The sequence below is a fragment of the Choloepus didactylus genome, chromosome 13 (genome assembly GCF_015220235.1).
Source record: "Choloepus didactylus isolate mChoDid1 chromosome 13, mChoDid1.pri, whole genome shotgun sequence".
NCBI classification, from domain to species: domain Eukaryota; kingdom Metazoa; phylum Chordata; class Mammalia; order Pilosa; family Megalonychidae; genus Choloepus; species Choloepus didactylus.
This window is the reverse complement of record NC_051319.1, coordinates 83,470,343-83,486,889: the sequence shown is the minus strand read 5'-3', so window position 1 is coordinate 83,486,889 and position 16,547 is coordinate 83,470,343. Positions and strand designations below refer to the sequence as shown.

At 39.5% G+C, this 16,547-nt stretch overlaps 1 protein-coding gene across 3 annotated transcripts in view; it reads right to left on the bottom strand.

Annotated features, from left to right (window-relative positions):
- The window catches only part of UBE2D2 (ubiquitin conjugating enzyme E2 D2), a 100,135-nt gene extending 84,901 nt beyond the window's left edge, over positions 1 to 15,234 (bottom strand). The window contains exon 1 of one of the 3 annotated variants that reach the window (XM_037801861.1): positions 14,751 to 15,234. In XM_037801861.1, the coding sequence (XP_037657789.1) occupies positions 14,751 to 14,774 (24 nt within the window). In that variant the 5' untranslated portion in view covers positions 14,775 to 15,234. The remainder of the gene's footprint in view (positions 1 to 14,750) is intronic. The other 2 variants (XM_037801865.1, XM_037801864.1) reach the window with 2 other exon arrangements.
- Between the last annotated feature and the right edge of the window lie 1,313 nt (positions 15,235 to 16,547).

Here is a 16,547-nt window from a genome sequence, read left to right as displayed (position 1 = left end):
AACAATCAGTGGGTTAAAGAAGAAATAGCAAGAGAAATTGCTAAATATATAGAGACGAATGAAAATGAGAACACAACATACCAAAACCTATGGGATGCAGCAAAAGCAGTGCTAAGGGGGAAATTTATAGCACTAAACGCATATATTAAAAAGGAAGAAAGAGCCAAAATCAAAGAACTAATGGATCAACTGAAGAAGCTAGAAAATGAACAGCAAACCAATCCTAAACCAAGTAGAAGAAAAGAAATAACAAGGATTAAAGCAGAAATAAATGACATAGAGAACAAAAAAACAATAGAGAGGATAAATATCACCAAAAGTTGGTTCTTTGAGAAGATCAACAAGATTGACAAGCCCCTAGCTAGACTGACAAAATCAAAAAGAGAGAAGACCCATATAAACAAAATAATGAATGAAAAAGGTGACATAACTGCAGATCCTGAAGAAATTAAAAAAATTATAAGAGGATATTATGAACAACTGTATGGCAACAAACTGGATAATGTAGAAGAAATGGACAATTTCCTGGAAACATATGAACAACCTAGACTGACCAGAGAAGAAATAGAAGACCTCAACCAACCCATCACAAGCAAAGAGATCCAATCAGTCATCAAAAATCTTCCCACAAATAAATGCCCAGGGCCAGATGGCTTCACAGGGGAATTCTACCAAACTTTCCAGAAAGATCTGACACCAATCTTACTCAAACTCTTTCAAAACATTGAAAAAAATGGAACACTACCTAACTCATTTTATGAAGCTAACATCAATCTAATACCAAAACCAGGCAAAGATGCTACAAAAAAGGAAAACTACCGGCCAATCTCCCTAATGAATATAGATGCAAAAATCCTCAACAAAATACTTGCAAATCGAATCCAAAGACACATTAAAAAAATCATACACCATGACCAAGTGGGGTTCATTCCAGGCATGCAAGGATGGTTCAACATAAGAAAAACAATCAATGTATTACAACACATTAAAAACTTGAAAGGGAAAAATCAATTGATCATCTCAATAGATGCTGAAAAAGCATTTGACAAAATCCAACATCCCTTTTTGATAAAAACACTTCAAAAGGTAGGAATTGAAGGAAACTTCCTCCACATGATAAAGAGCATATATGAAAAACCCACAGCCAGCATAGTACTCAATGGTGAGAGACTGAAAGCCTTCCCTCTAAGATCAGGAACAAGACAAGGATGCCCGCTGTCACCACTGTTATTCAACATTGTGCTGGAAGTGCTAGCCAGGGCAATCCGGCAAGACAAAGAAATAAAAGGCATCCAAATTGGAAAAGAAGAAGTAAAACTGTCATTGTTTGCAGATGATATGATCTTATATCAGGAAAACCCTGAGAAATCGACGATACAGCTACTAGAGCTAATAAACAAATTCAGCAAAGTAGCGGGATACAAGATTAATGCACATAAGTCAGTAATGTTTCTATATGCTAGAAATGAACAAACTGAAGAGACACTCAAGAAAAAGATACCATTTTCAATAGCAACTAAAAAAATCAAGTACCTAGGAATCAACTTAACCAAAGATGTAAAAGACCTATACAAAGAAAACTACATAACTCTACTAAAAGAAATAGAAGGGGACCTTAAAAGATGGAAAAATATTCCATGTTCATGGATAGGAAGGCTAAATGTCATTAAGATGTCAATTCTACCCAAACTCATCTACAGATTCAATGCAATCCCAATCAAAATTCCAACAACCTACTTTGCAGACTTGGAAAAGCTAGTTATCAAATTTATTTGGAAAGGGAAGATGCCTCGAATTGCTAAAGACACTCTAAAAAAGAAAAACGAAGTGGGAGGACTTACACTCCCTGACTTTGAAGCTTATTATAAAGCCACAGTTGCCAAAACAGCATGGTACTGGCACAAAGATAGACATATAGATCAATGGAATCGAATTGAGAATTCAGAGATAGACCCTCAGATCTATGGCCGACTGATCTTTGATAAGGCCCCCAAAGTCACCGAACTGAGCCATAATGGTCTTTTCAACAAATGGGGCTGGGAGAGTTGGATATCCATATCCAAAAGAATGAAAGAGGACCCCTACCTCACCCCCTACACAAAAATTAACTCAAAATGGACCAAAGATCTCAATATAAAAGAAAGTACCATAAAACTCCTAGAAGATAATGTAGGAAAACATCTTCAAGACCTTGTATTAGGAGGCCACTTCCTAGACTTTACACCCAAAGCACAAGCAACAAAAGAGAAAATAGATAAATGGGAACTCCTCAAGCTTAGAAGTTTCTGCACCTCAAAGGAATTTCTCAAAAAGGTAAAGAGGCAGCCAACTCAATGGGAAAAAATTTTTGGAAACCATGTATCTGACAAAAGACTGATATCTTGCATATACAAAGAAATCCTACAACTCAATGACAATAGTACAGACAGCCCAATTATAAAATGGGCAAAAGATATGAAAAGACAGTTCTCTGAAGAGGAAATACAAATGGCCAAGAAACACATGAAAAAATGTTCAGCTTCACTAGCTATTAGAGAGATGCAAATTAAGACCACAATGAGATACCATCTAACACCGATTAGAATGGCTGCCATTAAACAAACAGGAAACTACAAATGCTGGAGGGGATGTGGAGAAATTGGAACTCTTATTCATTGTTGGTGGGACTGTATAATGGTTCAGCCACTCTGGAAGTCAGTCTGGCAGTTCCTTAGAAAACTAGATATAGAGCTACCATTCGATCCAGCGATTGCACTTCTCGGTATATACCCGGAAGATCGGAAAGCAGTGACACGAACAGATATCTGCACGCTAATGTTCATAGCAGCATTATTCACAATTGCCAAGAGATGGAAACAACCCAAATGTCCTTCAACAGATGAGTGGATAAATAAAATGTGGTATATACACACGATGGAATACTACGCGGCAGTAAGAAGGAACGATCTCATGAAACATATGACAACATGGATGAACCTTGAAGACATAATGCTGAGCGAAATAAGCCAGGCACAAAAAGAGAAATATTATATGCTACCACTAATGTGAACTTTGAAAAATGTAAAACAAATGGTTTATAATGTAGAATGTAGGGGAACTAGCAGTAGAGAGCAATTAAGGAAGGGGGAACAATAATCCAAGAAGAACAGATAAGCTATTTAACGTTCTGGGGATGCCCAGAAATGACTATGGTCTGTTAATTTCTGATGGATGTAGTAGGAACAAGTTCACTGAAATGTTGCTATATTATGTAACTTTCTTGGGGTAAAGTAGGAACATGTTGGAAGTTAAGCAGTTATCTTAGGTTAGTTGTCTTTTTCTTACTCCCTTGCTATGGTCTCTTTGAAATGTTCTTTTATTGTATGTTTGTTTTCTTTTTAACTTTTTTTTTCATACAGTTGATTTGAAAAAAGAAGGGAAAGTTAAAAAAAAAAAAAAAGAAAAAAGACAAACAAGGAAAAAAAAAAAAAGATGTAGTGCCCCCTTGAGGAGCCTGTGGAGAATGCAGGGGTATTTGCCTACCCCACCTCCATGGTTGCTAACATGACCACAGACATAGGGGACTGGTGGTTTGATGGGTTGAGCCCTCTACCATAAGTTTTACCCTTGGGAAGACGGTTGCTGCAAAGGAGAGGCTAGGCCTCCCTGTATTTGTGCCTAAGAGTCTCCTCCTGAATGCCTCTTTGTTGCTCAGATGTGGCCCTCTCTCTCTGGCTAAGCCAACTTGAAAGGTGAAATCACTGCCCTCCCCCCACGTGGGATCAGACACCCAGGGAAGTGAATCTCCCTGGCAACGTGGAATATGACTCCCGGGGAGGAATGTAGACCCGGCATCGTGGGATGGAGAACATCTTCTTGACCAAAAGGGGGATGTGAAAGGAAATGAAATAAGCTTCAGTGGCAGAGAGATTCCAAAACGAGCCGAGAGATCACTCTGGTGGGCACTCTTACGCACACTTTAGACAACCTTTTTTAGGTTCTAAAGAATTGGGGTAGCTGGTGGTGGATACCTGAAACTATTAAACTACAACCCAGAACCCATGAATCTCGAAGACAGTTGTATAAAAATGTAGCTTATGAGGGGTGACAGTGGGATTGGAAATGCCATAAGGACCAAACTCCACTTTGTGTAGTTTATGGATGAATGTGTAGAAAAGTAGGGGAAGCAAACAAACAGACAAAGGTACCTAGTGTTCTTTTTTACTTCAATTGCTCTTTTTCACTCTAATTATTATTCTTGTTATTTTTGTGTGTGTGCTAATGAAGGTGTCAGGGATTGATTTAGGTGATGAATGTACAACTACGTAATGGTACTGTAAACAATCGAAAGTACAATTTGTTTTGTATGACTGCGTGGTATGTGAATATATCTCAATAAAATGATGATTAGAAAAAAAAAAAAAAAGACACTGTGGCTTTTATCTCAGTTATACTCTCCAGGGTCACTCCCTGTGAGCGAAGTTAGCTGTTATGTCTTGCACACACTCAGGCAGCCCTTTGGAGAGACCCACATGATGAGGAAGGGATGCCCTTAGTCCAACAACCAGCAAAGAATGGAGGCCTGCCAACAATCACGTGGGTGAGCTTGGTAGCGACTCCTCTAGCTTTTAGATGACTACAGCCTTGGCAACAGCTTAGCTACAACCTCTAGAGTCCCCAAGCCACAACCACCTAGCTACAAGCCACTCTTGGATTCCTGACCTTAATAAACTGTGAGATAATAAATGTTTTATGTTTTATGCTGCTAAGTTTTGGGGTACTTTCTTATGCAGCAATAGGTAACTAACACATACAGGATTAAGTATATATTCTCAGACTGTCTCCCAACTAATTAGTTAACTGTAAAGGGAAATAGAATAACTCTCTAGTAGAGAAATCCGGCAGATATCACCTTAATCAACTTACCAAGTTATCAAAGAAAATTCTCAGCAATGGGGCAAACACAAACTGCATACCATCCGATAGTATTCCTGTCAAAGATGCATAACCTAAATCTAATCACATGGAAACATCAAACAAACCCAAACAGAGGGCCAATCTACAAAATAAACTGGACTGTAATCTTCAAAAGTGTCAAGGCCATGACTTCAAAGAAAGACTGAAGAACTTTTCCAGATTGAAGGAGACTAAAGAGACATGATAACTATATAAAATGAGTAACTCTTGAATAACTCTGAACCGGATCCCTTACGATAAAGGACATTATTAGGACAATTGGCAAAACTTCATGGACTGGGGTCTGAGGATTAGATGGCAATAATATATCAATAGAAATGCCCTAATTTTGATGGTTGTATTGTGATTTTATAGGATAATATCATTTGTAAGAAATACATATTAAAGTATTTGGGGTTATTATGATATCATGTTGACAATTTCCTCTCAAAGAATAAAGGCTCTTGGTACTCAACTTGCAACTTTTTTCTGTAGATTTGAGATTGTTTCAAAATTTTAGAAAACAAAGAAGAAAAGAACTAAAAAAGCCCAAAGTCTACTCCGGCAGTCACTTTATCAGAATTTGGTGATTAGATGGTATAGTGTGTTGAATGCCCCCCACCCAAACAAAAATTAATCCACATCCTAATTCCTGGAATCTGTGAATGTTACATTGCTTGGAAAAAAGTCCTTGCATATGTAAATATATGTAAATAATTAAGTTACAGATCTTAAAATGAGATCACCCTGGATTACGTAGGTGGATCCTAAACCCAATGACAAGTGTCTTTAAAAGAGACAGAAGAGAAGACACACACACAGGAGAAAGCAGAGAGGAATGAAGTTGTAGGCAGAAATTGGATGATGTGGCAACAAGCCAAGAAAGCCAAGGAACGTCTAAAGCCACCAGAAGCTGGAAGAGGCAAGGAAGGATTCTCCCTCTAGGGCCTCCAAAGAGAATATGGCTCTGATTTTGGACTTCTGACTTCCAGAAGCGAGAGAAAAAATTATTCTTTTAAGTCATCCTAGGAAACGAACACAGATGGTATATATACACAGGACATTTTCTCTAAAGAAAATCACTCACTCCTGTTAGCTTACTATTATTTTAATAAAATAATTCTCAAACTGATGTCAGTGAGGCTTCTGTACAATTCAATTTTGATTTCAAAATTTTTATCTGTTATGAGCCCTTAAGAAACTGGCAGAGGAGTGCTATCTCTTATATTGGCAAAATGTGGTATAGATGAGGACAGCAACAGACACCTCTATTACAAGATAATACCAAGAGAAATGTTCTCACTTCTAGATCTACAAATATATCACTACAATTTATTAGAAATATATTAAAGTGACAGTATTTTGAAATTTATTGAAGAAATCTGGGATTCAGTCCCTTTTTCAGTTTAGAAATATTTTTAAATTTCATTATTTTCATAACATCAAGGATTTTTTTTTTTTTCCTTTTTTCGGTTGGGTGTGGCAATGATGTGAAATGCCAAACAGACAGTTAACAAACGACTCCTCAGATTTCAAGATTCTACCAATTCCAAGGACCAACATTATTAGCCAGTGTGATGGTTGGGTTCATGTGTCAACTTGGCTAGGTGGCCTAGCTGTCTGGTCAAGCGGGCACTGGCCTGATGATTCCTGTGAGGCTATTTGAGGCTGGTTGGTTTGTCGGATCATCAGTCAACTGACTGCAGCTGACTGATGACTCATCAAGGGGCGTGCTTCCACAGTGAGAGAATGCAATTGGCTGGATTTGGTCCGGGTGATCAGTTGGAGGCTTATAAGCCGGACGGTTAGAGAACCTTCACTTCTTCTTCAGCTGCTCAGTGAAGCTTTTCCTGGGGAGCTCGTCGAAGTTGCCAGTTCGTTTCCTGAGGAGTTCGTCAAAGTTGTCGGTTCGTTTCCTGAGGAGTTCTTCAAAGTTGCCGGTTCGTTTCCTGAGGAGTTCGTCAAAGTTGTCGGTTCGTTTCCCGAGGAGTTCGTCGGACGTCTTCCTTGGAGTTGACAGCCTGTTGACAGCTCTGCAGAATTTGGACTCGTGCGCTCCTGCAGTTGCATGAGTCACTTTTACAATTTGATAATAAGAGACATCTCTCATTGATTCTGTTTCCAAGGAGAACCCTAACTAATACAGCCAGTAAAGCCACAGTGATAATATTTAAAATCTTTCTGTAGTCCACAAGTGCCAAGCACTTTATATACCTTCTTTCTAAACCTCCCTCACAGTCTCGTGGGGTAGTGTGACACTATCCCCATTCTATAGAAAAGGAAGATGAGGTTCAAGAAAATTAGTGAAGCAATTTGCTTAAGAAGGTTAAACATTACTTAACAGACATGTTGCTACAAAATTCTATCACACCATTTGTTGCTGGCAAGCAACCACATACTAAATGCCTACTACGTGTCAGGTACATATAAGGAATAAGATAGGGATTTTGCCCTGGAAAACTCAGTCTAAAGAGAGGACTAATCAGTCATGCCTACATACTAAGAAAAAGTTCTATAATGGAACCCTGACAACCAGCATGCCTGGGGCATGCTTCATAGAGAAGCCATTTCTGTTGGGTCTCCAAAGATGAATAAAGAATTCAGGAGGCGGAGGTGGGATGGGAAAATATGCTCTGTATAAGGAAAAGCACTCACAAAGGCCAAAGAAAATGATTCTGAGAAGGATCAACTAGAATTGTTTTAATAACCGCAGTACTTCCCATGAGATACTAATATGTATTATGGGAAAAAAGGTGGCAATATTTTTGTTCTAAAAATTTTATCCACTTTTAATACTGTTTTTAAGAAATGCTACATATTTTGCAGTTTTAATGCAATAATTTGCCTCAAGAAACTTGCACACCAGAAAGGAAATGATGCCTACATGTGACTTTCTGTGCTCTGATGCACAAACAGCATTTAACGATAGGCATTACTATCTATTTGACCATCACTGACCTATCCTGTATCTTCCCATAATTCAATGTATATTTGAAAAGTTATTTAATTTAAGCGTATTGTGTATTAAATATTTCTACTACTAACCCATCCTACATGGACTTACAGCTAAAATAAGAAAATTTAAATTAAAAAGCAGTCTTTTGATTCTTAAGCCAAACAGGAAGCACAGACTTCTGTTTTTAAAAAATTAGGTGACCTGACCACAATAAAATAATATGTCAGCAGTCGCAATTATAATTGCTTTAATATTGTAAACATGAATATTACAAAATAGACAGTTTGTATTCTTTCTTTTGCTTCAATGCAACTGTTTGAGAAAATCTTAATATTATACTGTAGGAAAAACAATATACAGTAACACATTTAATGCAGTACCTGATGAGAATAACCTTTTCTTATTATGTAAGAAAAACACTCTTCAAGTGTTTATTTTGTAACAAAATGAAAATGAAACATGTTTCATCTTAATATAGTTTTAAAATACTTTCTCTAATTTTTTTGCTTGTGATACACAGAAAAGCATACTAGTTACATTTTTATTATATACTTTAATTAATTTATCTGGGACCATTTGCGCCGTTAATTTTAATCCAAGTGTGCATTTCATGAGCTCGTTTGTTTTCCATAACAGTAGCTTGAAAGTTGCAAAAAAACAACTATGAGGAAGGAGAACAGAAAGCGATATATTAGAAGCTAAGGAAAAAGTGTTCAACCATGTAAACTGTTATAAAACATTAAATGAAAACAGAGATTTTCATAGACTATGGTAATTAAGTAATCATCAGTGTGACCTTCCTAAACAGACCAAGAACAGTGACCAGACTATTCAAGAATTTTGGCACTGAAATGTCAGAGGGATAAAGAGGAAGGAAGGTCTAGTTTATGGATGGATGAGTAGAAAAATAGGGGAAGGAAACAAACAAACAGACAAAGGTACCCAGTGTTCTTTTTTACTTCAATTGCTCTTTTTCACTTTAATTATTATTCTTGTTATTTTTGTGTGTGCGCTAATGAAGGTGTCAGGGATTGATTTAGGTGATGAATGTACAACTATGTAATGGTACTGTGAACAATTGAATGTATGATTTGTTTTGTATGACTGCATGGTATGTGAATATATCTCAATAAAATGAAAATTAAAAAAAAAAAAAGAGGAAGGAAGTAGAGCCCTAGTCGGGGGAAGGGAGAGACTGTAAAAGTTTTTGTTTGTCTGTTTTGGATAGGGGAAAACCTTGGGTTAATTTAGGTACTGAAGAGAGCTGGTAGAGAAGTTGGAACTATGAGAGCAGGAACAATTACTAGAAAGCAAATACCTGGCAGGAGGAATGAATACAAAGGAAAGAAAAAGTTAACTTGACAAACGGAAAAGTATAGCTTCTTCAGAGACAAGAAGGAAAAAGAGGGAGAATTAAGGCAGATAAACTTGGAGAGCCACTGCTTCCTATAGTCAAGACTGCCTGCCTCTGAATCTTGGCTCTTCCTATAATAACCATATAATCTTGGGCAAGCTTGTTTACATCTCTAAGTCTCCATTTTCTCATCTATCCTGGGGAGAAGAGAATTCTCACAGGGTTTTTTAAAAGATTCAATAATGCCTAAAACACAATGAGTACTATAAAGATGGTTGCTGGAGTTCTGTTTTTGTTTTTTAATGCTTCAAAGTAAATGTGAAAGAATTCACACATGATTCCTATTTCTCTGTAGAACAGGTAACTGGGTCATTTGCTGAGATTAAAACTGAGGTTTAAGGAGGTAGGATGGCGGTTCGTAACATTTTGGAAATTAAAAAACCCATCTGTTGAATAGTATGGTAGGTGAATTATATCTCAATAAAGCTAGTAAAATTTTTTATTAATGACGTATGGGGGAGCATATCCAAAATTTGCATACAGTTTAATGTGGTTCAGGGACAATTCCCAACAATATGCAGGGATGTTAAGGAAAAGATCTTCAGGTTCCAGGGCATAATTTAAATACCCAATTGTTTCAACAAAAGAAAAAGATTGCATCTTCTGGACTTAGATACCTAACAGCTATGTAAGGGAAACACAGGGCCTACCAGAACAGATACCGAACACAGTCAAGAAATCCAGGTTCCTGATACAGCCCTAGTCTTAGCTGACAAGTCACATGGACTTTTCAGACAGCAGCTTTAAGACATTCTGCAAGGATAACATTTTAGGATTCTATTCCTTGAAACCTCACTTGAGTCTGCAGACAAAAGAACAAATGGTACTTTATTTTCCTATGTTATAGTTCAATATGATTTTGAAGGTTAGTCTGGGAACCTAACCACCAAAACTTTATTTCTAAAGAAAAAGCAAGTGTGCTCTTGCATTTCTGGGCTGAGGCTGCAGAGGTTCCTGCCAGCATCAGGCATGAGTCAGGTATTCCTATCCTGGAAACTGCTTAGGATATTTTAGCAGCCATCTCTCTTTAGACCAAAATAACCAGAATTGGACTTTGTTAATCAGCAGTACAGTAATACACACTGGGAGACTTTAAAGGAAAACCTAGATTTATTAAGTTAGCCTTCGATGATGGCTGTTTAAAGCCAAAGAGTTATTCAATTCAATGAACCTTTGTAAAGCAAAGAATCCTTTTCTACTGCCCCCATCCCCACCCAAATCCTCCCAGAGATACCTAGTTCAACAAGCTTATCTTTTGGAATAAGAAGGTGTGCCTGCCTTCCAAGATATAAATAATTTAAATTGCCACCTTCAGCCAACCGTTCATTATATTAAATTCCCCAGTACTGCAAAGGATTATTTGCCAATCTGTTTCATCATTCTGTCAGGAATAATTCATTCAGTCCTTACATGTGTTAATATTAACATACATAAGATACTACATTTAGCAAAGTAGTTTTAAATTTTGTACTATCACAGAATTACAGCTCCTTCCCAAAACCTTTATTAATCTTTAGCAACCTCCCAATCCTAGAAATTTTGAAAGAACATAGTCTACAGAAATATGATTCGTAACATGAAACAGATCATGATGAGATGTAAACTTTCACTATGGGATCAATGTATCAAAGTAGCTTTCCGTATGACCTCACACACAGCATATAAAACCTTATCAAGGAAGTTAACTATAATTCTACCAAAAACTATTTCATCTTGCCCATCTACATAAAGCAATAATTTTAAACTTTAAAAAAGTACAGCTTAAATGATTTAATCTTCTTTTACTCCTGCTTATTTACTAAACCCTGAATCTTTTGTTATTTTTAATTCACACATTACAGTGGTACTATCAACCTACCATAAAGTATATGAATTTTAATTTGAATTGTTTGTCAAAAATCTGGATTGGCAGCTTCCCTTAAAAAAAAAAAAAAAAAAAAGAAAGCCCTGACAACACTGGGCCCAGAGATAGTGGCAATGGTAATATGTGGAGGGAGCTGGGTGGCACCTGCCCTCTTCTAAGAGGACGTGCATTTTCTAGTTCCCCCAATTCTCTTCATTCACTTTGGTTACCTGTCTGGACTTTGTAGACATCAGAGTTTATTTTACTGAGATTTTTGTTTTGTTTTGGTCTCTTGAAGGCCTCAAAAGAAGCTAGCCATAAAAATATCAAAGAATAGGTCAAGTGACTATACTAACATTGCTTTATTTTAAAGCTATGTATATCAAATGTTAAGCCTAACTAGCAGAACTCCATTAAAATGCACAAGGTGTTATTACTGTTATAAAAGGAGTTTTCAGCATCCTAACTTTGGCCTGTCTTCAATTCCTCAAGGAATCAAGATATACAGCATTTTACTCTTCCCAAGAATACACAAATTAACCCTGTATTTCTATTTCTTTATAATAGCACTTTAAAAGCACCAAAGAATCTCTTGCAACTGTATAACAAAGTAAAGAATAACAGGAAGGAAGTCAAAAAGTCTCTGATCTATACTGTATTGTAGGATTAAAAAAAAGTCTCTGATCTGCCATAGAGGCTACACAGTTCACAGAATACTTGAAGCCCTCTTCAATCAGAGCCTACTGGATCTTATTTTAGACACAATTTTAATAAGCTCAGTGATCTGGTTTCCCTGCCCACAACAGATTAGATGCGACCAACTGGAAAAGGGCTGGAGGTGGTGTTGCTAGAGCAGCAGGCACTCAAAGCATCAAAATCAAATCTGAAATCCTACAAAGGCAGCAGAAAACCTCAAAGTATAGAAGACTGAGGCCATTTGCTATAGACAAACAATCCCAGAGGATAACCTCCAATCCCGTCCAGAACTACACTTAGTTTCATAATGACCCTCTGTGGTACACTCTGCTTAAAGTATAGGTCAGGAGACACTTGAGATGCATTTCAAAATGAGATCTATCAAAAGCTTTAAAAAAAAATGGCATTTAAAGGACTGCCAAATTCAAAAAATACTATTTCCCTCTGTCAAAGAAACCAGATAATGAATTCTTAAAGATGCCGCAGGGTCAAACGTGTCTGTTCTTAGTAAAATTTTATTAGAACCCAGATGCAGCATTTCATGATATCTAAAGTTATTAAGTAATGATAATCGGGAAGGTTCAAAACCAAGATCAATTACATAAGCCGATAAAGTCTTCTGGGGATTCAATTACAGATAAATTACTAGGGCTGAGGAAAAGTATAGTCTTATCCACACCTAGAGGAGGACTGCTATTCAATTTTAAATTGGGGTCATACAACAAAAGTTTGAAAAAATACTGATCTCCTTTTTGTTTTCACAATCCTATCTATCAACTGGCATACCAAAAATAAATTTCATTTTCCTTATCATTGGCAGTCTTAGAGGTCAATGAGGTCCCTAGGTTACAAACCAGGAAAAAAATAATTTAGTATTGAGTTTTAAAAGTTCAAGTTATTATTGTATAAACCAGATTTTCCTTATTAAAATTTTTAAACAAAAAACAAACAGACAAAGGTACCCAGTGTTCTTTTTTACTTCAATTGCTCTTTTTCACTTTAATTATTATTCTTTTTATTTTTGTGTGTGTGCTAATGAAGGTGTCAGGGATTGATTTAGGTGATGAATGCAACTATGTAATGGTACTGTGAACAATTGAATGTACGATTTTTTTTGTATGACTGCATGGTATGTGAATATATCTCAATAAAATGAAGATTAAAAAAATAAAATAAATTAAAAAAAATTTTATAAGTGCATATTTCAGAGAAAATGTATTCTAGGAAACATGTAATAATTCATAAGAAACCTTACTACTAGGGACAGGTATTATTAGAAGATGAAAAGGTAATAAAGGGGAGATTCCTTGATCACTCCTCTGTAAAAGTAAGGGCACAATCTTCTATAGGAAAAACTCAAGTGGCATTTCAAGTTGATCACTTCCCAATTAGATTTTTTAAGAACAGAGTAACTCCTAAAAGCCTTAAAAATACATAACTATTTTACTTTGATGACCATTCCTCAGTATGCTCTTGTCCCTTAAATGGTTCCTCCAGAGATTTTTGCTTATAGTTCAAGCTTCTTTTAACAAATACCCTGCATCATTTGAGTGCAAGTTTCATTTGTTAGAAATCAAAGTCAGATAACTGGTAAGTTATCTAACCTAATTTACAGTAACCACTGCAGTTAATTCTACATTAAAGATCTTTGACAAAGAATGAAATGATGACCAGCTGCCAACCATAAGTGTTTAAAGCATTCAATAATCTGATTTTTGACTGAGTTTAAGGCAAGGTGAAAACTGAATCTCTTCCTCTCGCATTTCAACCCTTCCTTCAGGATGATAATCTCAGGCTCTACTTCTCACTAAGTAGCTAGAGATTTAATACAGTCTCTCAGCGGCCAAGAGAAGCACCAAACGAAAATCAGAGGTAATGCCTTCCCATTTCTAAGAAAAAACATGTCAGTGAGTGGAACCTAGAGGTTACAATATTAGAAGGGAAAAAGTCTAAATTTTAAACCAAGCCCATACTCTGGATGGTAGTATTAGGAAAACCTCTTTATCAAATACTAAACGAAAACCCCTCAATTTTAAAGGGCAAAGAAACTGTTTCTTATAGAAAACTTAGCAAAACTCCTTCTAAATTAAAGGGCTCTCCCAGAACATATCACCTAATTTAAGAGTTAAAGTCCATTTAGTGAAGGGACTGTGAAAGGAAGCTTTGTGTAATTTCTCCACTGGTTTTCAATGTTCATGTTTCTATCTACCAATGCCAATTTACCAGCTTTCTACAAGATCCATTCCTGACTACACAGAGTAACCTGAATGAATAAAACGTTTCTCCTCTACTTCCCCTTGCCCCTCAGAAAGGTCACCTTTTTTCTCTTCTGTACTTTCTACTCTTAAGTTTCTGGATGAACAGGGTAAACCGAACTGTGAAGGCGCCCAAGTGGTAGTGAACTCATGAAACACTTGTGGACGGACCAAAACTGCTTCCTCTGCTCGAAATACGGGCCTCGAACTCAAGGGGTTGTATGGAAGGAGTCAGGGTAAGTCCAGGGTTGGAGGCACAGATATGGGGCGAGGGGCCTTTTCGACCTTTACCAATGGGGCCGCCCAACGCCCCAACTCCCCCTCCCTGGCCCTGGCCGGACAATGGCCCTGAACTCCCAGGCCGGGAAGAGGCCATACCGCGCGGGGCCTGGAAAGGCGACGGAGGAGGAAGGCTGAAGAGGGACAGCGCACCTCCGGCCTAAGCCCGATATGCGTGCCGGGGCCTTCTCCGGCGCCATCACTGGGAGTGGGGTAAGAAGGCCGCCCGGCGGGGCTATTGCCGGCAGGCGGTCCAAAGGGGCCGCGAGACCCGCGCAGGCGAAGGCGGGAAGTACAGGCCTCAAGTCTGCTCGGCCGTCCCTCCCCCCCCACCCAGAGGCCCGCTCCTGCAGCCCACCTCCGGCCGCTTACCTTGTGGATTCTCTTCAGAGCCATCGTGGGAGGCGGGTGGCGGCGGCCCCCCGGGCGGGGACAGGGGTGGGGGAGGGACGGGGAAGGGGCGAGGGGGCGCGAGGCCGCCTTGGCGATCGCGGATCGGCCGGAGAAGACGAGGTGTTCGGGAGCGCGGACCCAGCAGGACCGGCTGAGGGCCGGGGCCCACTCGGCTCCTGGGCCTGCCGCAGCGGTCACCGCATCACCCCGCGGCAGCCCCTTTATGCGTTGCCTTTCCAGCCGCCGCCGCCGCCGTAACTGCCTCTTCCTACCAGGTTCACCAGCGCCCCCTCAGCCACCGTGGATCCCTCCGCCGGAGAGCAAGCTCAAGCCTCAGGCTCGGCCGACGCCTCCGGGTCGGACAGCCCGAGGGACTGCCTGCCTTGCTGCCTGCTGCAGGTGGACGGAGGGACGCGCGGGAGGGCGGGCGGCGCCGCCGGGGTGGGGCCGCGGGAGCGCGGGGTGGGCCCAGGCCGAGGGGCAGGTCGGAAGGCGCGGGGATTGGCGGGCCAGAGGTGGGAGGGCCGGGTCGCGCCGGCGGCGGAGGGATACGGGCCGCCCTACTGCGGGGCTAACGCGCCGTCGCCGTCGCCGTCGCTGCTTCGCCGCCGAGAGATTGACGCCGCGAAGGGCAGGGTGGAGATCTCGCGATATCTGAGGCTTAGGGATAAGTGCCCCCGCGCCGCGACATCTGATTCCCTTGTCCTCAGGGGTCCCCTACGCTCGTGTAACCGAAGATAAGCGAACATTTAAAGACGAATATTTCACAGATCGCTTGACCTTTCGCATATCAGCCCCGGTAGGAGACGCTTAAGCCCACTGCAACATTCCTGAAAGAGGAAGGGACTTGTCCAAGGTCACACAGTTACTTCGCGGCAGTGCTGGGACTTCCCTGAAATGGCACAGGAGGTCAGATCCCATTCCAGAAGCTTGGGCACCTGCCGGGATTAGGTTCATAGAGCATGCAGCCTAGACTTTGTGCTTCCCCACCCAGGACTTCAATGTAGCTGTCATAGGAGAGGTGCCCAGAGTTCTCTCTGCTTGAATAGTTATAAACAAGCACTGTACCAGTAACTTCAGAAAAGAAGTACATATTGCGCTCCAGTACTTAAAACCGATCTTGTGCTTCATATCGCCATTAGCAGTGACTACTGATAAACAAGACTAAAAAACCTATTGTGGGGTTTTTAGAAGATTAATTCATTGAGTATATATTTTGTGCCCAGCTCTTCACCAGAACCAGAGTGATACAAGACCAGGCCCGTGCTAGGACGTGCTTATTATCTGGCTGGAGACACACAGGAGTAAGAGTAAGGGGTATTTTCCCAGAAGGTTTTCTGATTCTATGTTTCAATCCTTTCCTTTCCGTCTGGAAGGGACCTTAAAAGATAATTGATTCTAACTCCTGAATTTAGAAAGGAGAAAATTGGAACCCTTCTTAGGGAAGAATCTTGCCAAAACTCACACAGATAAATGGCAAAGCTCATACAGCTTCACCTACTGAGTAGAGAAGTTTTGCCACCGTGGACCCCGTGAGTCGAAGGAGGAAAAAAGTGTATCCAGGAAGGGTATGTTTGAGACTAGGGGTGAAGATAAGCAAAAAGAAGTAAATAAAGGTCACCCATACTCTCATCATCCATAGATTAACCACTCTTGACATTTTGATTCATATCCTTTCAGTCTTTTTAAAAAGTAGGATCATAACATAATACTGTTTTGTGATCTATTTTTCAAATAATATATCATGAATTGTCCCATGTCAAAAACATTTCTACC